The 17,035-nt window shown below is 36.1% G+C and overlaps 1 protein-coding gene across 1 annotated transcript; it reads left to right on the forward strand.

The window, feature by feature from the left end:
- The first annotated feature begins 314 nt into the window (after positions 1-314).
- Positions 315-16,290, forward strand: LOC135733713 (cell adhesion molecule CEACAM5-like). Its single transcript, XM_073813722.1, has 11 exons — positions 315-330; positions 525-797; positions 6,797-7,087; positions 7,796-8,074; positions 9,994-10,275; positions 10,359-10,484; positions 13,905-14,078; positions 14,173-14,451; positions 15,679-15,918; positions 16,007-16,114; positions 16,226-16,290. The coding sequence occupies exons 1-11, from the start codon at positions 315-317 to the stop codon at positions 16,288-16,290; spliced, it is 2,133 nt and encodes a 710-aa protein (XP_073669823.1).
- Positions 16,291-17,035: the final 745 nt, after the last annotated feature.

The raw sequence follows: 17,035 nt of genomic DNA on the forward strand, positions 1-17,035 counted from the left end.
GATCCTCATTGAAAATCACTCCCTGGACTCCCCCCACGTTCCCCCACCAATTCCAACCCTACCTATGAGGTTTTAAATGTATATTATGGTCGTCTAATTTATTAAAATGGAAATTAATTGAAAATTGAGAGTTTACTTAAATTATAGGGGACTTTTACTTTTGGACATTTACCTTTTCTTAAGTCACAAAGTAAACATATATTTGTATTTTACTAATATATTGTGGTATCTGTATCTGTACTTAAGCATGGACCTTGTGGCCTACTTCATCCAACTCTACTGGAGACACACTTCCACGTACATCAAAACCAACAATGTCATCCTCACATGGTAAGTAAGTATTTTTACACGCACAATTCACTTTGTTCTGCGATCACAAAAACCTTTTTTTTAATATGACATTTAATAAGTTGTAATTATCGTGATAGATACAATCATCGTTATTTGATACATCATTTGCAATGAAGTATCTGTGATCATACAATTGACACAGTTTTTGGTGTGAATTGTTTGTCATTGTACAGAAAGACCAACACCTCAAGTGTCTGTTTGGCCTGATGATCATGTATTCAGAGGAGAAACTGTCAATCTCACATGTGTCATCAATGGAGGAGGAGTCAACAGCTGGCAGTACAGCTGGTATAAAGATTCATCACTTTACAACATCAGTGACCTTCAGAATTACACAATCAGATTTGTTAATGAGACTGACACCGGAAACTACACCTGTATAGGAACAGCAACCAACAGACCACAATCCTCAAACATCAGTGATGCAGTTTCACTGACAGTATCAGGTGAGCATGTTCATAATTTTTTAACATTGACAACATACTGTATAGTGTAATTTTTCTCATAACAGTTATATTCATTTCAATATTTAGTTAACCAGGTTAGTTCCTTGCTGTTTTGTGAGAGACACCTGGTAATAAACAGAACATACACAATACATTTAACTAATATGAAAACCACAGAAGTGCTGAGACGAACAATAATGGATACATTTTTCAGGGCTACTGTATGTGTAATTTTTCTAACAACTAAATAATTAATGTTACCGTGACTCTATCTGTGAAATCCAGGCTAAAGACCTTACGGAAATGTAATATATGTCTATATTACAAATATCCATATATAAAAAAATGTGGTAATATAAAGAAGAAAACATAAAAGTATGTACATATACACTCTTAGAACAGATGTGTTAAAAACAAACCATTAGTGTTGATTCTGGAACAACACACTAAATGCGTTGTCCCAGAATCCACACATCTCTGTGTTATTATTGAAACAACACATATTGTGTTACTTTTAACACAACTTGAGTATTAACACAAAACGACACATAATGTGTTAAAATCACACATAATGTGTTAAAAGCATAACACAAAAAGAAATTAACACATCCTTTCTTATGTACAACTATATGCCAACTATTTGAAAATGGAATAATTTCATATATTGACAATATGTCTATCCCATAAAAATATATGTACATATAAAACATACATAAACTATATAATTATTAATTATATGTGAAATACATGATTTAAAATGTATGTGTAAAATAGTGTACCTCTGACTGATAAATGAATACTTGCTGATTATAACATGAAACATAAATTTGCTGTAAAGCTGTTTTGATTCAATATGTGTTGTTAGAAGCAATTAAAAAAACTGATTTAGAATTATTTTTGTAAGAGCTAATAAAATATCCAATTACAAAACCTAAACAAACTGAAAGTGCCTAAATGTGGTTTACTATATTTAATGACATAAATGATTACTCATTTACTGAAGGTAAACAAAACAATTTGGAAATTTAAATTTGGAAATCTGTATTGGAGTATATTTTTTAAATATTACACTGCTTTGTTTGACCAAATATTTCAAACACATACCTCCCTCTTGTTCCTTTGCTTCACATACAAATGCTGCCACTGAGGTGATTTAAAAAAAGTAGCCTACACCTTATTTGTGCGTAAAGGGTGAATATTAATATAATTAAATAGACATATTATTATTGTACCTCAGAGGTACATATTGGTCCAACAAGTATTCATATCTGTACCTTAATGGCAGGGGCATCAGTTTGTGTTGAAAAGTGGTTGGGACAAAAGATCAGATGAAAAAACATTACAGCAGTATGGGAAAAATACTAAATAAAACGGCACATCAAAGATGGGCATAGCGTAAGCCAGTCAACAAAACAAAAATACTCTACTCTAACAATGTCGACTGCACATATAACAGTCCCTGCAACACCAGCTCAACCGAACAGTGCCAAAGCACCATACTGTAGAAAACAGTAGCGCATTAAGTCAATAATTACAATGGAATTCATTACATATGTAAAAGAAAACACACCATAAGCATACAACGCAACATATGTGACCCTGGACCACAAAACTACTCGTAAGTCCCCAGGTGAAAAAGCAGTACACTTCCATAGTGTACTTAAGGTGCTTTATGTTCGCCCACTAGTTTTGCACTTATACTTGTACTTGTAAAATTCATCTTTAGTACTTCTTAAGATGTTCTGTGCTATTTCGAGACACCATGAATATGAACTAAAATGCACTTTTAACATACTATCTCTGTATTAATAATGTATATCGTTTACACTTGTATTAAACTTGAACTCGGCTTTCATACAAAGATGGGTTCCAGTTTACTACAAGTGGTACCTATATACATTTTTTAAATACATTTTTAACACATTTTAGTTCATATTTATGGTGTCTCAAAATAGCACAACTTAGATGATCTTAAGAACATCTTAAGAAGTACTAAAGATGAATTTTTAGTATATTAAGTACAAAATTAGTGTCCAAAAATAAAGCACGTTAAGTACACTATGTATGGAAGTGTACTACTTTTTCACCAGGGTCACATAGGCATGACTTGATTTTTATAACATTTTAACCAAATGCTTTCAAAAAGTGGTGGGGACAAAATCAACCATTTCAAAAAGTGGTGGGGACATGTCCCCAGCGTCCCCAGTCTAAATGACACCTATGCTTAATGGTACATAAGGTACTATGCCAGTGACAGCTTTTTTGAGACTGCTTTTTTTTACTAAAATAAAATACCATAACATACAATTTTTGTACAGAAAGGAAATAATATGCACCTTTAAGGAACAAAAGTGTACTTTTGGAAAAGTTATCCTCCCATTGACAATTTTTGTACCTTCTTGTCAGGTCTGGCCCTGGGCATAGACGGAATAGACAATATTTAGAGATATTTAATTTTGTACAAGAACACAGCCCTTATGAATGAATTATTAATAGCATATAGTAGTGCAGGGGTCGCAAGTAACTTTGGCCGTGGGCCAATATTTTTTTTAGCCAGTAGATGGTGGGCCAGCTGCTGTTGCCACTCTTACTTGTCTTATTTTGAATTAGCCTAGTATAGGCTATTTGATCTGAATATTATTTATTTCTGGAACTAAAATGAAAAAAATAATAATGTTGGGTTTTCTGATTTTCTGATTGTGTGCTCAGAACAAAATTTAATTAATTTTTGATTTAACACCGTTATAGGCATTATCAATGAAATAATTTTAAACAGATAAAATACTATTGTGGTAACATATTACAGCCATTTTAATAAAGGTATGAATAGCAATCATGCTCTCCTGTAAGTCTCTTACAGTCCGACTTTTGAACTTTATTCCTTTTTTTAATGATTATTTATTCGGGATACACACCTAAGGTTTAAGGAGGTCTGTGCTGGACTTTTTTTCCGTCCAGCTCCAACGAGGTTCTATTCAGCAACCGATTAAAATGCACTCTGTGTTCACCCACTTTATTTCCTGACCTGACAGGTCCGCACAATTTAGATCTTGTTTCCAGAATCTTACATTCAAATGTCTCTAACGGAAAGAGAGGGATATAGTAGTCTATAACAATTATAAATGCTATACAAAAATTGTGTTCGTGCCAATATAAATATTATTTTAATATTGTACTGTCAGTAAAGAAAAATGTCACAGAAAGAATAATGAAATATAAATAACATAAATTAAATAGGACAAAGTCTATCACAGATAAACGCAGAAACATTTCTGTGTAATGTTATGTATCTCGGTCTGATTGTTGTTTTCGTTGTCTTGTTCTTGACTTTCGCTGAATTCTGGGTTTATATTTTAAACTGCCGCTTCAGTGCATAGCCACAGAGCTATTTAACAATGAGCATGATCTCCCGAGACCAGGGCCAGATTAACACTGTTACAACAATATTCAAGGGCCCCATCATCACTACCCCAGGATCACCATAATATGGTCATATACAGAATATATTACTGTAATATATTCAAATTTTAACTGTCATCATTTGATTTCCAATATTTAAATGCTCATACAAATGCACTACTATGTCCCCTATCAAAGACATTCACTCACATATAAACGTAAGCTGGCGGTGTAGAAAAGTCCTGGCTAGTTGAGTTGTCCTCGTCGTTGACGGACGCTGACTTAACAGAACTGTCGGCAACATTAACAGGAGTGAAGATATTACCTATTTTCAGGGGTGTAGTCTAGATTTTTGTAGTGAGTATTCTGTGATTTTTCCCTCTCACCCTTATGCTCACTCGTCCTAGCGCGACACCTCATAAGCACCACAACACTCACAGATGCATACAGTATAGATATTCATGTAACTAAGAGCATTCTGAAAGTGTACTCATAAACACATAAACTGAGTGTGTTATCAACATGTCAGTTTATTATAAGAAAAAAGACTTTAACAGCCAATGGGTTTACAGCTGGGGAAACTGGACTGATTTTTAGACTGGTTTAGTTTTAATCAACATCCAACTCAGGGCCAAAAGTTACTCAACTGTTAGTTAAAATTAAATAAACTGTTTACAATCTTCAATCCGTGGCTAGCACATGCATTAAAGGAGAAAAAATATCCATTATTTCAATAGCTATTATCTGACAACTATTGATAACATTACCATGTCTAATTTAATGGTGTAAATGCTTTTAATTAATACACATTTAAGATGACCATGAATTAACTCTAATTTGCATAGTCATGGATATAAAAAGCTTATCTTTTGAATATAATACAAGCATTGTTTAACAATGAAAATAGGCTTATACTTAATTATTATTACAAAACCATCATGTAGCCTAATATTAGACACCAAAACCAAAGTGAAGAAAATTTTCTTTAATTTGCAAGTCTGAACTGAACATCAACGCAGACATGAATTTCCTCACCATCAGGACATTAACACGGGTTTATTTTATTGCATTTGGAGCCTTACCTCCAGATAAAGTAATAAACTGGACTGATGATTTAAATGTTGTTTACTCACATGTGCGTTGTAAACTCTATGGATTTTATGTTGCAGCACTGCTCCACTCGTTCACTTCTCCACATGTTATGTTTGTTTACAGTGTCGCGTGAGCAGCTACACTCCAGGTTCGACTTCATTTGGGGCTAAGCAGACCTCTTGGTGATGTCAAAGTACAGCGAGAGCGATTCAAAGCAGATTTCTCCATGGAATCGCTCTTGCGGTACTTTGCTGTCACTCGCCTGTGGATTCTTGTGGCGCCACACCAGTCTGCTCCCCAGTCACTTTAGCCGCCATAGTAATTTGATTTCATACGCCGATCAGATCGCGCAGATACCTGCGTATCACGTAGACTGCATTTCTCATGTCCTTATCCTTTTTTAATTTTCGCGCTCCCACTTCTTCTCCATGTCTTATTTTTTTTCTGTTGTAGCAACGCATAGATATGTACACTAGATTTCGCCTTGGCTACGGCAGTTCATTGGACCGAATGCGTCAACTAGAGCCACTATCTTGAAACAGGGGAACCCCGCATCAGCATCATTGTAGGCAATGGTGTAACAAAAATAAATCACCATAAATCGCCATGAACGCGACTTTCTTGGTTTTCTTTTGGTTCGTTTCAACAGTCAGACATGGATTTAGCATTTAGTCCAGGAAAAAATTAAAGTTTTGATTTTATGAAAATGTACTTTTTCTAACTCTAATGCATAGTGCTAGTAGCCCTAACATCCGTACGCAGCACAAAAGTCCAGCATCGTCCATGAATTCAAAGTACAGGTGGAGATAGCAGCTTTACCTAGCTACTTCCTATGACAAGACCCCTGTTCTAAGATGCCTGCGGTTTTGAAGCATGCTCAGAGCCCCAAGGCGACATCTAGTGTACATATCTATGGTAGCAACGCCTTGCGTCACGTAACGCTCGGCGAACCTTTGACCCACCTCATGCGGACTGACCAATGAGGAGAGGGTTTTAACTTGAGGCCCTCTCTTCATTGGCCAGTTCGCATGAGACTGACTCTCAACCGCTCTCAACTTATATTCAAAGTCATAGGCAGCACGCAGCTTCTCTCTGTGCAGCACAAAAGCCCATGTTGACAGGTTGTTTAATATAAAGCAGCCAGTGGGAGATTGCCCTTTAGAGGTCTTGGGCCCCTGAGCAATTGCCCAGTTGCCTGTATGGTTAATCCGGCCCTGCCCGAGACACTACTATATGCTACTAATAATTCATTAGTAAGGGCTGTTTTCTTGTACAAAATTAAATATTTTAAGTTAAATGTACAGTATGTTAAAACATGTCAAAAAGACAAGATTCTAACAATGTCAAGATCAAATGCCTGACAGGGTATTGTGCGTGCGTGCGAGTGTGTTTGTTTGTGTGTGTTTCCAAAATATTTTCAAAATAAAGAAAAACAAGACAAGGCTGTATTGGCTGTGAATTCAGATCTGTGATGTGAGTTTTTTAACTTAATTTTCTTCTTTCCTCAGCTTTACCCAGAGCTACAGTGAATGTAACACCAGATGGTCCTGTGTTCACTGGAGAGACAGTCACTTTGAAGTGTGAGATAGAGGATCAATACAGATTATTAAACTGGACATATCTGTGGTATAAAGACAGAACTAAAGTGTTTAACTCTGGGCGTTACACTGTAATCAGAGACTCTCTCACTATCAATGGAGTTACTCAATCTGATAAGATTGTGTTTACGTGTAGAGGAGAGAGTGAAGGACGACCACAGACTTCATTATCAAGCCTTGCTGTTTATCTCGATGTGAAGGGTGAGTTCAATATCAATGTCACTGTAATAATAAAAACAGAGGCATCTGGAAGTTCCACTAACAAATGTTACATGTGGCGCAAATACCTGTAGTAATCTAATCATTTAGATTTATAATTTCATGTACCTGTAAGCCGTCTGTGATCTGATTCTAATAAAGACTCAAAAGGGCTTTTCACACTAGAAATGGTTAACCTATTATGTTATTCGAAACCCCTGGCTTATAGGATCCTGGGTTATCTGTTTCACGTTTCACACTGTTCATACTTAACCAGGGGTTAAGAGATAACCATGGGTATTCATAATCTGACATTACATTGTGCATTCCTAAACCCTAGGTCAGATGTCTCCAACCCAGCTTCTATAAACCTGTCTGTAATTATCAACCAACCCTGAACACGTTGATTAGCTGCTTTGGGTGTGTTAAATCGTGGTCATAACATTCTACAGTAATCTTGCTTCGTTTCACACGGCATGCGTTTAGCACCACTATGCAGGGTTAACCCCACAAAAGCAGGGCTAACCCTGCTTCTGAACAGGGTAACATAACCCTGGGTTAATTTCAGAGATAACCCCACTTCCAAATTACAAGTGTGAAACGATCCTTAACCTATGATTAAAAGCAGGGTTTAGAACAAAGATAAGCACATTGTAAAAAACCCTAGAGAGAAGCATCTTCAGGATCTGATTGTGTTTTCTTCTCCTGCAGGATCAAAACCAAAACCTAAACTCACATCAGATACTGAAGGATCTATACTGACAGGTAACACAGTGACTCTGAAGTGTGACATTGATCATTGGTCTACTGGATGGAGGTTTTACTGGTACAACAACACACAAAACACTGAGAAGACGACAACAGAAACAAACTCTTACACAATCAACAGTGTTAAAGTTTCAGATGGAGGTCAGTACTGGTGTAGAGTTGGAAGAGGAAAACCAGACTATTACACAGACTACAGTGATGGACTGTGGATAAATGTTCAAGGTGAGAGATAAGATAAAATTTAAGATGCTTTTGATCAGGGTAGATGCCATATTTAAATTGATCCAGTGGCGGACAGTGACTTGTTTTTTCGAGGGTGCACGATGTAGAGCTCACCAAAACATTTATGTAGCCCATCATGTATGTGGCTCCTCATGTCGAAATGTGTTCGGCCCATCATGTAAACTTATGTAAATCACGCGTCATGTCAAAATGCGAGCCTGCTGCAGACACTTCAAATGGGTTTATGATATCTCACGTTTGCCTGATACTCGTTTACTCTCATGTGTAATCAGAGTTTAGTGTTAAGTTAGCGTCTTGCGAGTATTTCGTGAACGTGAGCATATCTTTTATCATAAACTCTTTCGACTCATATTCATACTCTTCATTTTTTTATTCTCAACAATTCAACTTTGTAGGGTTGCTTGATGAAACTGAAGTTTAAAATGAAATGTTAGGGAAATGTAATTTCATTATTTTTTCAAAGATAAATGACAAAATCACAACCAGACGCACGCGAAAAGTGACGCGAAGAGATTGCACCATGATCAGATGTTATAAAGTCATTTGTAACTCAGTGCTGTGGTGGGATCTGAATCCTTATTGGAACTTTTCATACATATTATTTTTTACTAAGAATGTGGATAATTGGCTTGCCACTACTTTTTCCAATATTTTGAAAAAGATTTAAATTGGCCTTAAATTAAGCTCTCCTTGGTTGAGGTGTAGCTTTTTAATGAGTGGTCTAATACAGTAACTGCCAGTTTAAAATATCACGATGATGATTTGGATAATTTTATTTGTTTTGAGAACTCCTCTATTGTTATAGCTTTAAATGACTCAAGTTGTTAATGCGGTAATCTAGTGTTCAGTGTTCTATTTGATAAAGTGTTTGCTGCTTGCATAGCTTCAACATTTTTTCTACAAAGCACAATTTTGGTAATGAAGAAGTTCATGAACTAGTTACTATGGTGTTTAAGTATATGTTTCTGTATGTTCTTTGTTTCTAGTAAGTTTCACAACTATATTAAAAAGGATTCAAGCGTTATTATGATTTTCTTCAATGAGCTTGCTGAAATAGGTAGATCTGGCAGTTTTTATAGCATGTCTGTAGTGTTGAACACTCTTTCCATGCAGCACGCTATACCTCTAGCTTTGTGCTCCTCCATCTATGCTCCATTTTTCTAGCTGCCTCTTTAAGGACTGCAGTATGATTGACTTACCATGGTGCCACCGTTTTTTCCTTGATTATCTTTGATCTAATGGGAGAAACATCTTACAGTGTGCTGAAACAAACCAGGTCTTGATGGTTATCTGCCACATGTTTAATTTGAGACCGGTCTGGGAGATTACTAATAAAGTTTATTTTTAGTGGTAGAAATAATTTTTCTGCCTAATCGATAGCGTAGTGTGGACTGAGCGATCCTATTTAGAAGTACTGTGTATGTGACAAGGCAAAGGTCTGAGAAGGCATTGTTCTGAGGTGATATTTCTGTTACATTAATAATAATATTAACATTAATAATTTACAGCAATGCATAAATAATTCACTTTAATAGACTTATGTCTCTCTTGTCCACTTTTAATCCGATCAACCAAAACACTTCTTAATATAAGGTGTAAACAAGGCCTATGATTAGCATGCCATAAAACTCAAAATGTTACATCCTGCTCCCCGTCCATATTCACAGCGGTTTTTAAAGGCTAGTGTAAAGAAATGTAATGTGTTTCAGCTGATCAGTCAACACCAAGACAAACGACTATAAGCAACAACGACCATCGAACATACTGCATCTTAATTTACATCAAATTAAATATGGCTTCTTTTCTGATTATGGGCTATTAAATGTCAATATTTAAATATACAGAATGTTGTGTGCGGAATTTGTTGTGTTGAAAATGTGTACATTGTGTTTGCACAGAGAGTCCTCAACCTGTACTGAGTGTTGATCCTGACAAACAGTTGTTCAGAGGAGAAACTGTTACTCTGAGATGTGACATACAGGATACAGGAGACACTGAGTGGACATACAGCTGGACTGTAGAGAAGACAAATAACAGAAATATAATCACACAATGCAACACACAAGAGTGTAAAATCAACAACATTCAACCATATAACAGTGGTAAATACACCTGTAGAGGAAAGATACGTGAACAAAACACTGAGATGAGTGATGCTGTTACACTGACTGTATCATCAGGTGAGTTTATATGTTTGTTCATCATTATTAGTGTGAAGAGATGAAGTGTAACATGTTATTCATGAGAGATTGATCACTTTCAGATAAACCACAGCCAGTTTTAAGTGTTTCTCCACAGCAGTGGTTGACTGAAGGAGATTCAGTGACTCTGATGTGTAGGGTTAAATACTTCTCTACAGGCTGGACATTCAGCTGGTTCACTGTACAGAGTTTTTACTCAGGTAAAAATATGTCATTCATCTCATAACATCCCAGTCAACTGGTTTTATTAAACAAATGTCAAGCATCAGCTCAGACAGAAATGTTATCTATCAGATGCCGTCATTTATTTATTTGGGAGTGCTGCAGAATAATGGTATTCATACAGTTATGGTGATTTTTGTTTATTCTGTTCTCTGTCTAACTGTATATTAGCTGTGCGTTAAAGGATTTAGACCACTTAGATTGGAGAAGAACCACTCAACTTGAAGAACCACTCAATGCAAAAATCATGTAATGCACAGCTAGCCGCGGATTGTCTTGCTTGCTTGTTTGGTCATTATTCAAGTTAAGAACAAGTTAAAGCTGTTATTCATGTTTGCGAAGCAATTTTTTATTAGATGGGTAAAAATGAATGGGTAAAAAGAGTAACAGCTCGTTATGTCCAGCACTCTGCACTTTATATCTGACACAGAGATAAAGTATGATAAAGGGCGATAGGATTGCATTTATTTAAATTCATAATAGTTTAGCATTAATGAGAGCGAGAGAGAGAGAAAAAGAGAGAAAGAGAGAGAGAGTTGCAGGCCTGGTACTAGGTAGTGTTGAAAATTCTGATTCTTTCAAGAGATTTGTTTGTTTTCAGTTCGTTCCTCAAAATGATTTGTTCAGATTCGTTCACGGATTTGTTCAGTAACCATTTCTTCAAATTACATATATTAGACAGCAGGGGGCAAAATGTGTCTTATGTGTTACATCTAAAGTCCACAATTCTACTGTATTACTATTTACTTGTTACAAAAAACTGATTTCCCAAAATTCAAATGTATTCTCCTCATTAAATAAATAAAATAAGGTTCCAATGACCAAAACATAAGTTTCACTCCCCTCCAGAAAACACGCAAAGCCAAAGTTCATCGTTTACTGATGGATTTATTTTTGTCTCCTTTAATTCATCTTTAATCCACTGTCGAACTATTTAAAAGCAGTAGAAAACATGATAATATAGACAATCCAACAACACAATCAAAAGAGCAAATAAATCAAAGAAAAAAGCATCACAAATACGCAAACATACCTCGCAGGCTGCATACAAACTGAGAGGGAAATGAGTCCAAGATAAACCCAATTATAAAATTACTAATCACTTCAGACTCAATGGTGTACCGGCATGACCACGAGTCGATTTCTCGGATCTCTCTTTCAGGTGCAGTGTATGCTACAACAATAAATGTGCGCATGTAACCCCTAACCCGCATGACTTCACTTCCTATTAGACAAATCAATCATTATCATAATAAGACAGACATGGGATGTGATTGGCATATCAAAAGGTAAAACATATATGTATCAAAAGAAAATAATAAATAATAAAAAATTGCCTTTTCACTTATTAGCTTGTCATGGCATATGCTTGAGGCTAATATTGTGTTTGACAAGTGTATGGTGTTTCAACTGCGAAGTACCTGCACTGTCTGCAAACTTTGTGTTCCCTGCAGTCCTGGGGTAGAGACTTCAACATTTACAACTCATGGAGTTTGTCTCCTTATATCAATACCTCAACCAACTGAATTCTCACAGCCAGTCTTCTCGAAAATTGTGGGTTCTGGCATTTATCGTCACACAAATCTTTCTACAGTCACACGGTAGACTCTGGCGTAGAAGCCGCAGGTCGGAAGAACGAGTCAATGGTTCGCTTGCTCATGTTCAGAGGCAGCAGGTTGTGATATCTTTCTCTTTCCCACAGAGGTTTACGCACACTCGATTATCTCTAGGACCCTACCCCTCCACAAATTAGCCACTTACAGTGGCCATTCCCCATCCTTCTCACAAGCATTGGCCTGCCACAGATTCCGGATTCATTGCCGCGTCCCTTCCACATTTAACGTGTAAAATAAAGGTCAAATTTACTAGTCGCACATGTGCGGCTGGATGTAAAATTCAGTTGCACACTCTCAAATTTTGGTGGGAAAAAGTCTGGAGCCCTGGGGGTATGGGGGAAATTCTGTCAATTGTTTTATTGTCTTTTGTATAAATGTAGCAGACGTACTGAATCGTGCAGAACAATTTCCGAAAAGGATAATAAATCTCTCTCCTACTTCGGATTATTAGGAACATTGATATCCTGGCACAGAGCCGATCCTGGCTTTCTGGGGGCCCTAAGCAACTTTGTGAGGGGGCCCTGTCATTGTGTTTATAAATAAACATTCACTGTCTCTGCTTAAATGTAGCTATAAAAAAATGTTAACTAAAACACGTATTATCTTATAGCTGTACATTTTTGCCACATGTACATTACTGTGACACTCTTCAGAATACTTCCTAATTATAACATTGACACGTTTTCTGGACTATAGCATACAGGCGCGTTCTTGGGAACGAACTAAGTGTGTGGACGGGAAGTCATGGGAATCACAGTTGATCAATGGAGGCAGAGACACGTTTTCTGAAAAGCCCTTAATCTGTTACATTAGTGCTTAGAAAACGAGGTCTACTGCCAAATATATAATTTTTTAAGAGATGTAGAACATCAGGGAAACACATTTAAAATTATGAATAAAATAAAACCAAATTAGCTGTCAGATAAACTATAACAAATAACACATTTTCCAGTTTGTTTAAAAACTAAGGCATGATCAGACTCCAGAGGCAAACACACCAAAATACATTAATAATATATATATATATATATATATATATATATATATATATATATATATATATATATATATATATATATATATATATATATATATATATATACGCACGCATGCATGCACGCACACACACACACACACATTCTGGGTTCCATGTTTTGTGGGGACGTAATGGTTTTTATACTGTACAAACTATATTCTATTCCTTTCTATTCTATTCTATTCTATTCTATTCTATTCTATTCTATTCTATTCTATTCCTATAATGGATAGATTTTGTTTAGTTTTGTTATTTGCTTCATTCCTGATAATATAAAACTAGAACGAATTTTACATAAAGAATAAATTAGAAATAAATTATAATGAATAAATTAATATAGAAAGATTGATAACAAACTTGTTTACATTGTTCCTATTACTGCAAACACAAGTGCAAACTCTTAACATCAAAAGCAATGTGCACGGGCAAGTAGTGGTACATTCTCTCTCTCTCTCTCTCTTTCTTCCTCCTGTTCGCTCTTTCTCTAGGCCGCATTACCACCTCGCACACCTTTGATGCAATCACAATCAAGGATGCAGACTGACCTGACTGACTGTTGTTGCATTCAAATTAAGAAACCGTACTTAATGACAGGCAATAACTTCTTTTGATTGTGTAAAAGTTCCAAATGTGTTTTTTATGGCAACATTTCCAAATATTCTCTCAGTTTAGTTTTTATCTTTTCAAAATGTAATTGTAAAAACATAATGCATAGCACACTTGGACTTTTACAGTGAATAGAGATGTTAACTATGAGCTGGTGTCAAACAGCAGTGGAGGATCTAAAGGCATCTACACAGTGAGTTCAGTGACTGTGAAGCACACAGGAGTTTATATGTGCAGAGCAGAGAGAGGAGATCCAGTCTATCACACAGAGTACAGTAACACACAAACACTGTGGATCACTGGTGAGTTCATCACACACAATTAAACAACAACAATCCCTTACGCTCTGTCTTATATCATTCATTTATTCATTTATCTCTTATAAAGAGGTCTCAGGTGTTTCTCCTTCAGTCTCTCTGATCATCAGACCCAACAGATCTCAACACTTCTCATCTGAATCTCTCTCTCTGAGCTGTGAGGATCACAGTAACTCTACTGGTTGGACAGTGAGAAGATACACAGACAAACTGAAACCTTGTTCATCATCAGACTGGAGATCTACAATAACAACATCTACATGTACAATCAGATCTCTCTACACATCTGATACTGGAGTGTACTGGTGTCAGTCTGAATCTGGAGAGATACTTCATCCTGTTAATATCTCAGTACACAGTGAGTTTATAATTCTGTATTTATGTCAGAGACATTTAAAGTTTAACAATCAGTTCATAGAAATCATATCAGCAAGTGCAGTAATTTCAATTTTATTTTTTACTTTGTAAAATATATAGAAATAAAAATGCTGGTGCAGTGTTGTGGGTGGTGGTTGCCAGGATGTTGCTTTTTGAATGCAAAGAGTGGTTTTTGGACAGTTCCTACAGTATATAATTGTTAGGCTTTTCTTGTTTGGTTGCCAGGGTGTGTTTCCTACTATAGCCTTATTATTTTCTGATCTCTAAATAATGGTTAAGGTCCCTACTTCAATGTCTATAAGTCTATACGGTTTTTACTTGGTTACTCTGATATCATTTTTAATAATTAGCAATTATCAGTAGGGGTGTGACAGATCACAAAACTCACAGTTCGGATCACATTATGGTTTTTGAGGCATGGATCATTTTTCGGATCAGAAAAAAAGGGGTGTGAAAATTCCAATTCTGCCACAGAAGTAGCAGCATTACAAACACTATTTCAGGAAATGTCTAGAAGAATATATTATATTCAGATTGTTTCAAGTATTTTTATGATAATAAAGAATATTTTGAATGATTTTGTTTAACAAGTGTTGCTTTTAAAATGCACATTATAAATGACTCCGACTCATAATGATTTTAGATTGATAAGGACTTCTTACTGACCAAAAAGTAGTAGATGTAATGTACACGCACAAGCTGCGCATGAAACACAAAATCGCAGCCTTGCGAATCAGAATCGATTTTAGACAGGCATTTTTAATGGGACGTGCAATTTATCGTTACAGCCCTAGTTCGCTTACTTTTTGAAACGTATCACTCCGTGTATGTAAACTGGCATGCACATACAGATGGAGGGCGATTTCAAATGGCGCTTCGAGAAGGAAATGCAGCATAAACATTCGCTCCACATAAAGTGAAAAGTGATGTTGTTTTTCATTGCTGTTCTCGCCGAGTGTATTTTAGAAATGAACAGACCCTCCGCTTTCAGACATACAAACAAACAAACAAACAAACAAAAAGTTTCATCCTACCTTCATTTGTTCTCTTATCACCTCTCATATTTGAGCTATAAGCTGAGATAATTCCATTTTTATTAAGGATTTTTGTTAGAGATCAGATTCAGAGCAATGATCAAAACATACACAGAGTTTTTAGTGTTGAGTGAAACAACATTAAATCATCAGTCATTTCTTCTGTTCTGTAGATGTTAGTGTGATTTTGGACAGTCCTGTTAATCCTGTGACTGAAGGAGATAATCTGACTCTGCACTGTTTATATCGACTTAACCGCCAAACTGAATTTTATAAAGATGAATCAGTCGTGCAGAGTCAGAATAAAGACAACGTGATGATCATCCCTACAGTCTCAAAGTCACATGAGGGTTTCTACTACTGTAAACACCCAGAGAGAGGAGAGTCTCCAAAGAGCTGGATCTCAGTCAGAGGTGAGAGTCTATAGAAATGATCTCAAGTGATTTTGTTTGTTTGTTGTTGTTTAGATATACTGCATGATAACATGTGTTTCTGTTTCAGAAGCTCATGTGAAGATGTCTGGACTCAAAATTTTATTTTTTCTGCTGGCACTTTGTCCATATCTGATAGCAACAGCCATGCTGGTTTTTAAATTCTACAGATTGAAAGGTGAAACATCTGATTTTTTTAAGTTGTTACATTTACTATATTTACAATTGCGTCAAAAAACAACATCTAAGGTCCAGTTAATGTCTTTAATTGTTTTTGTGTATTTAACAGTTCCTCACTCATCTGTTGAAGATCAGTTGCAGTATGCAGTAAGAGAAGATGAAACATCAATCTGATATGAATGTGTTGTAAGAGCAGTGAAGCATCAGTCTGTGATCTCTCAATAGCTGCGTTTAAATGGACAATTGTAATTGTTTTAAATGTTAAATCAAAAAAAAAATTGCTCCATGTAATCAACTCAATCAGAATAAAAAGAGCCAAACCGATTAAAATTTTTTGTAAACACATTATCAGTTTGCTAACTAAACCTGGGAATGCTCTGCGCATGTGCAATCTTCTTCTTTTCCTTTAATGGTGGTTGGCAAACTCACTTGTAGGTGTATTAACGCCATCTATTGGATTGAAGCAATAATGCAATGATGTTGAATTGTCATAATGACTGGCGCAAAGTACGCAAGGAAGTAACATGAAGCGAAAGTCTTGTCATTTTTAAATGTTCCTAATCTCCTTCCAATCCTCTGTGAAATGATAAGAGACAGTGTTCAGCGTTCAGTCCATAATTTATGCTCTGATCCACAAACACGTGTGTTGGACTTCAATTGGCGCCGCACAGCTCTGCTGGAGCGATACAGTCTCTCCAGCATTGCGTGAGGTCAAACACGCTTTATGGGCACACGTGAATGGCAGCGCTGCACATAGCTTTGTGTGTTTGTCGTTTATTAATTATGACTTGAAATAGGCACACAACGATTTTTGGAGGCTTGTATGCATATCTTCAAACCGCGCAAAACTATATTTGTGCAATGTGTTCATGTCAAATGATCAAATCTGATTTAAAGCTTGTGCCATATAAACACGCAC

The sequence above is a fragment of the Paramisgurnus dabryanus genome, chromosome 3 (genome assembly GCF_030506205.2).
Source record: "Paramisgurnus dabryanus chromosome 3, PD_genome_1.1, whole genome shotgun sequence".
Classification (NCBI taxonomy): domain Eukaryota; kingdom Metazoa; phylum Chordata; class Actinopteri; order Cypriniformes; family Cobitidae; genus Paramisgurnus; species Paramisgurnus dabryanus.

What these genes read in the sequence shown, in the direction of transcription:
- LOC135733713 (XM_073813722.1), top strand. An exon ending in ACAAACACTGTGGATCACTG is followed by an intron (nt 14,079 to 14,172) that starts GTGAGTTCATCA and finishes AAGAGGTCTCAG; the next exon opens with GTGTTTCTCCTTCAGTCTCT. An exon ending in GAGCTGGATCTCAGTCAGAG is followed by an intron (nt 15,919 to 16,006) that starts GTGAGAGTCTAT and finishes TTTCTGTTTCAG; the next exon opens with AAGCTCATGTGAAGATGTCT.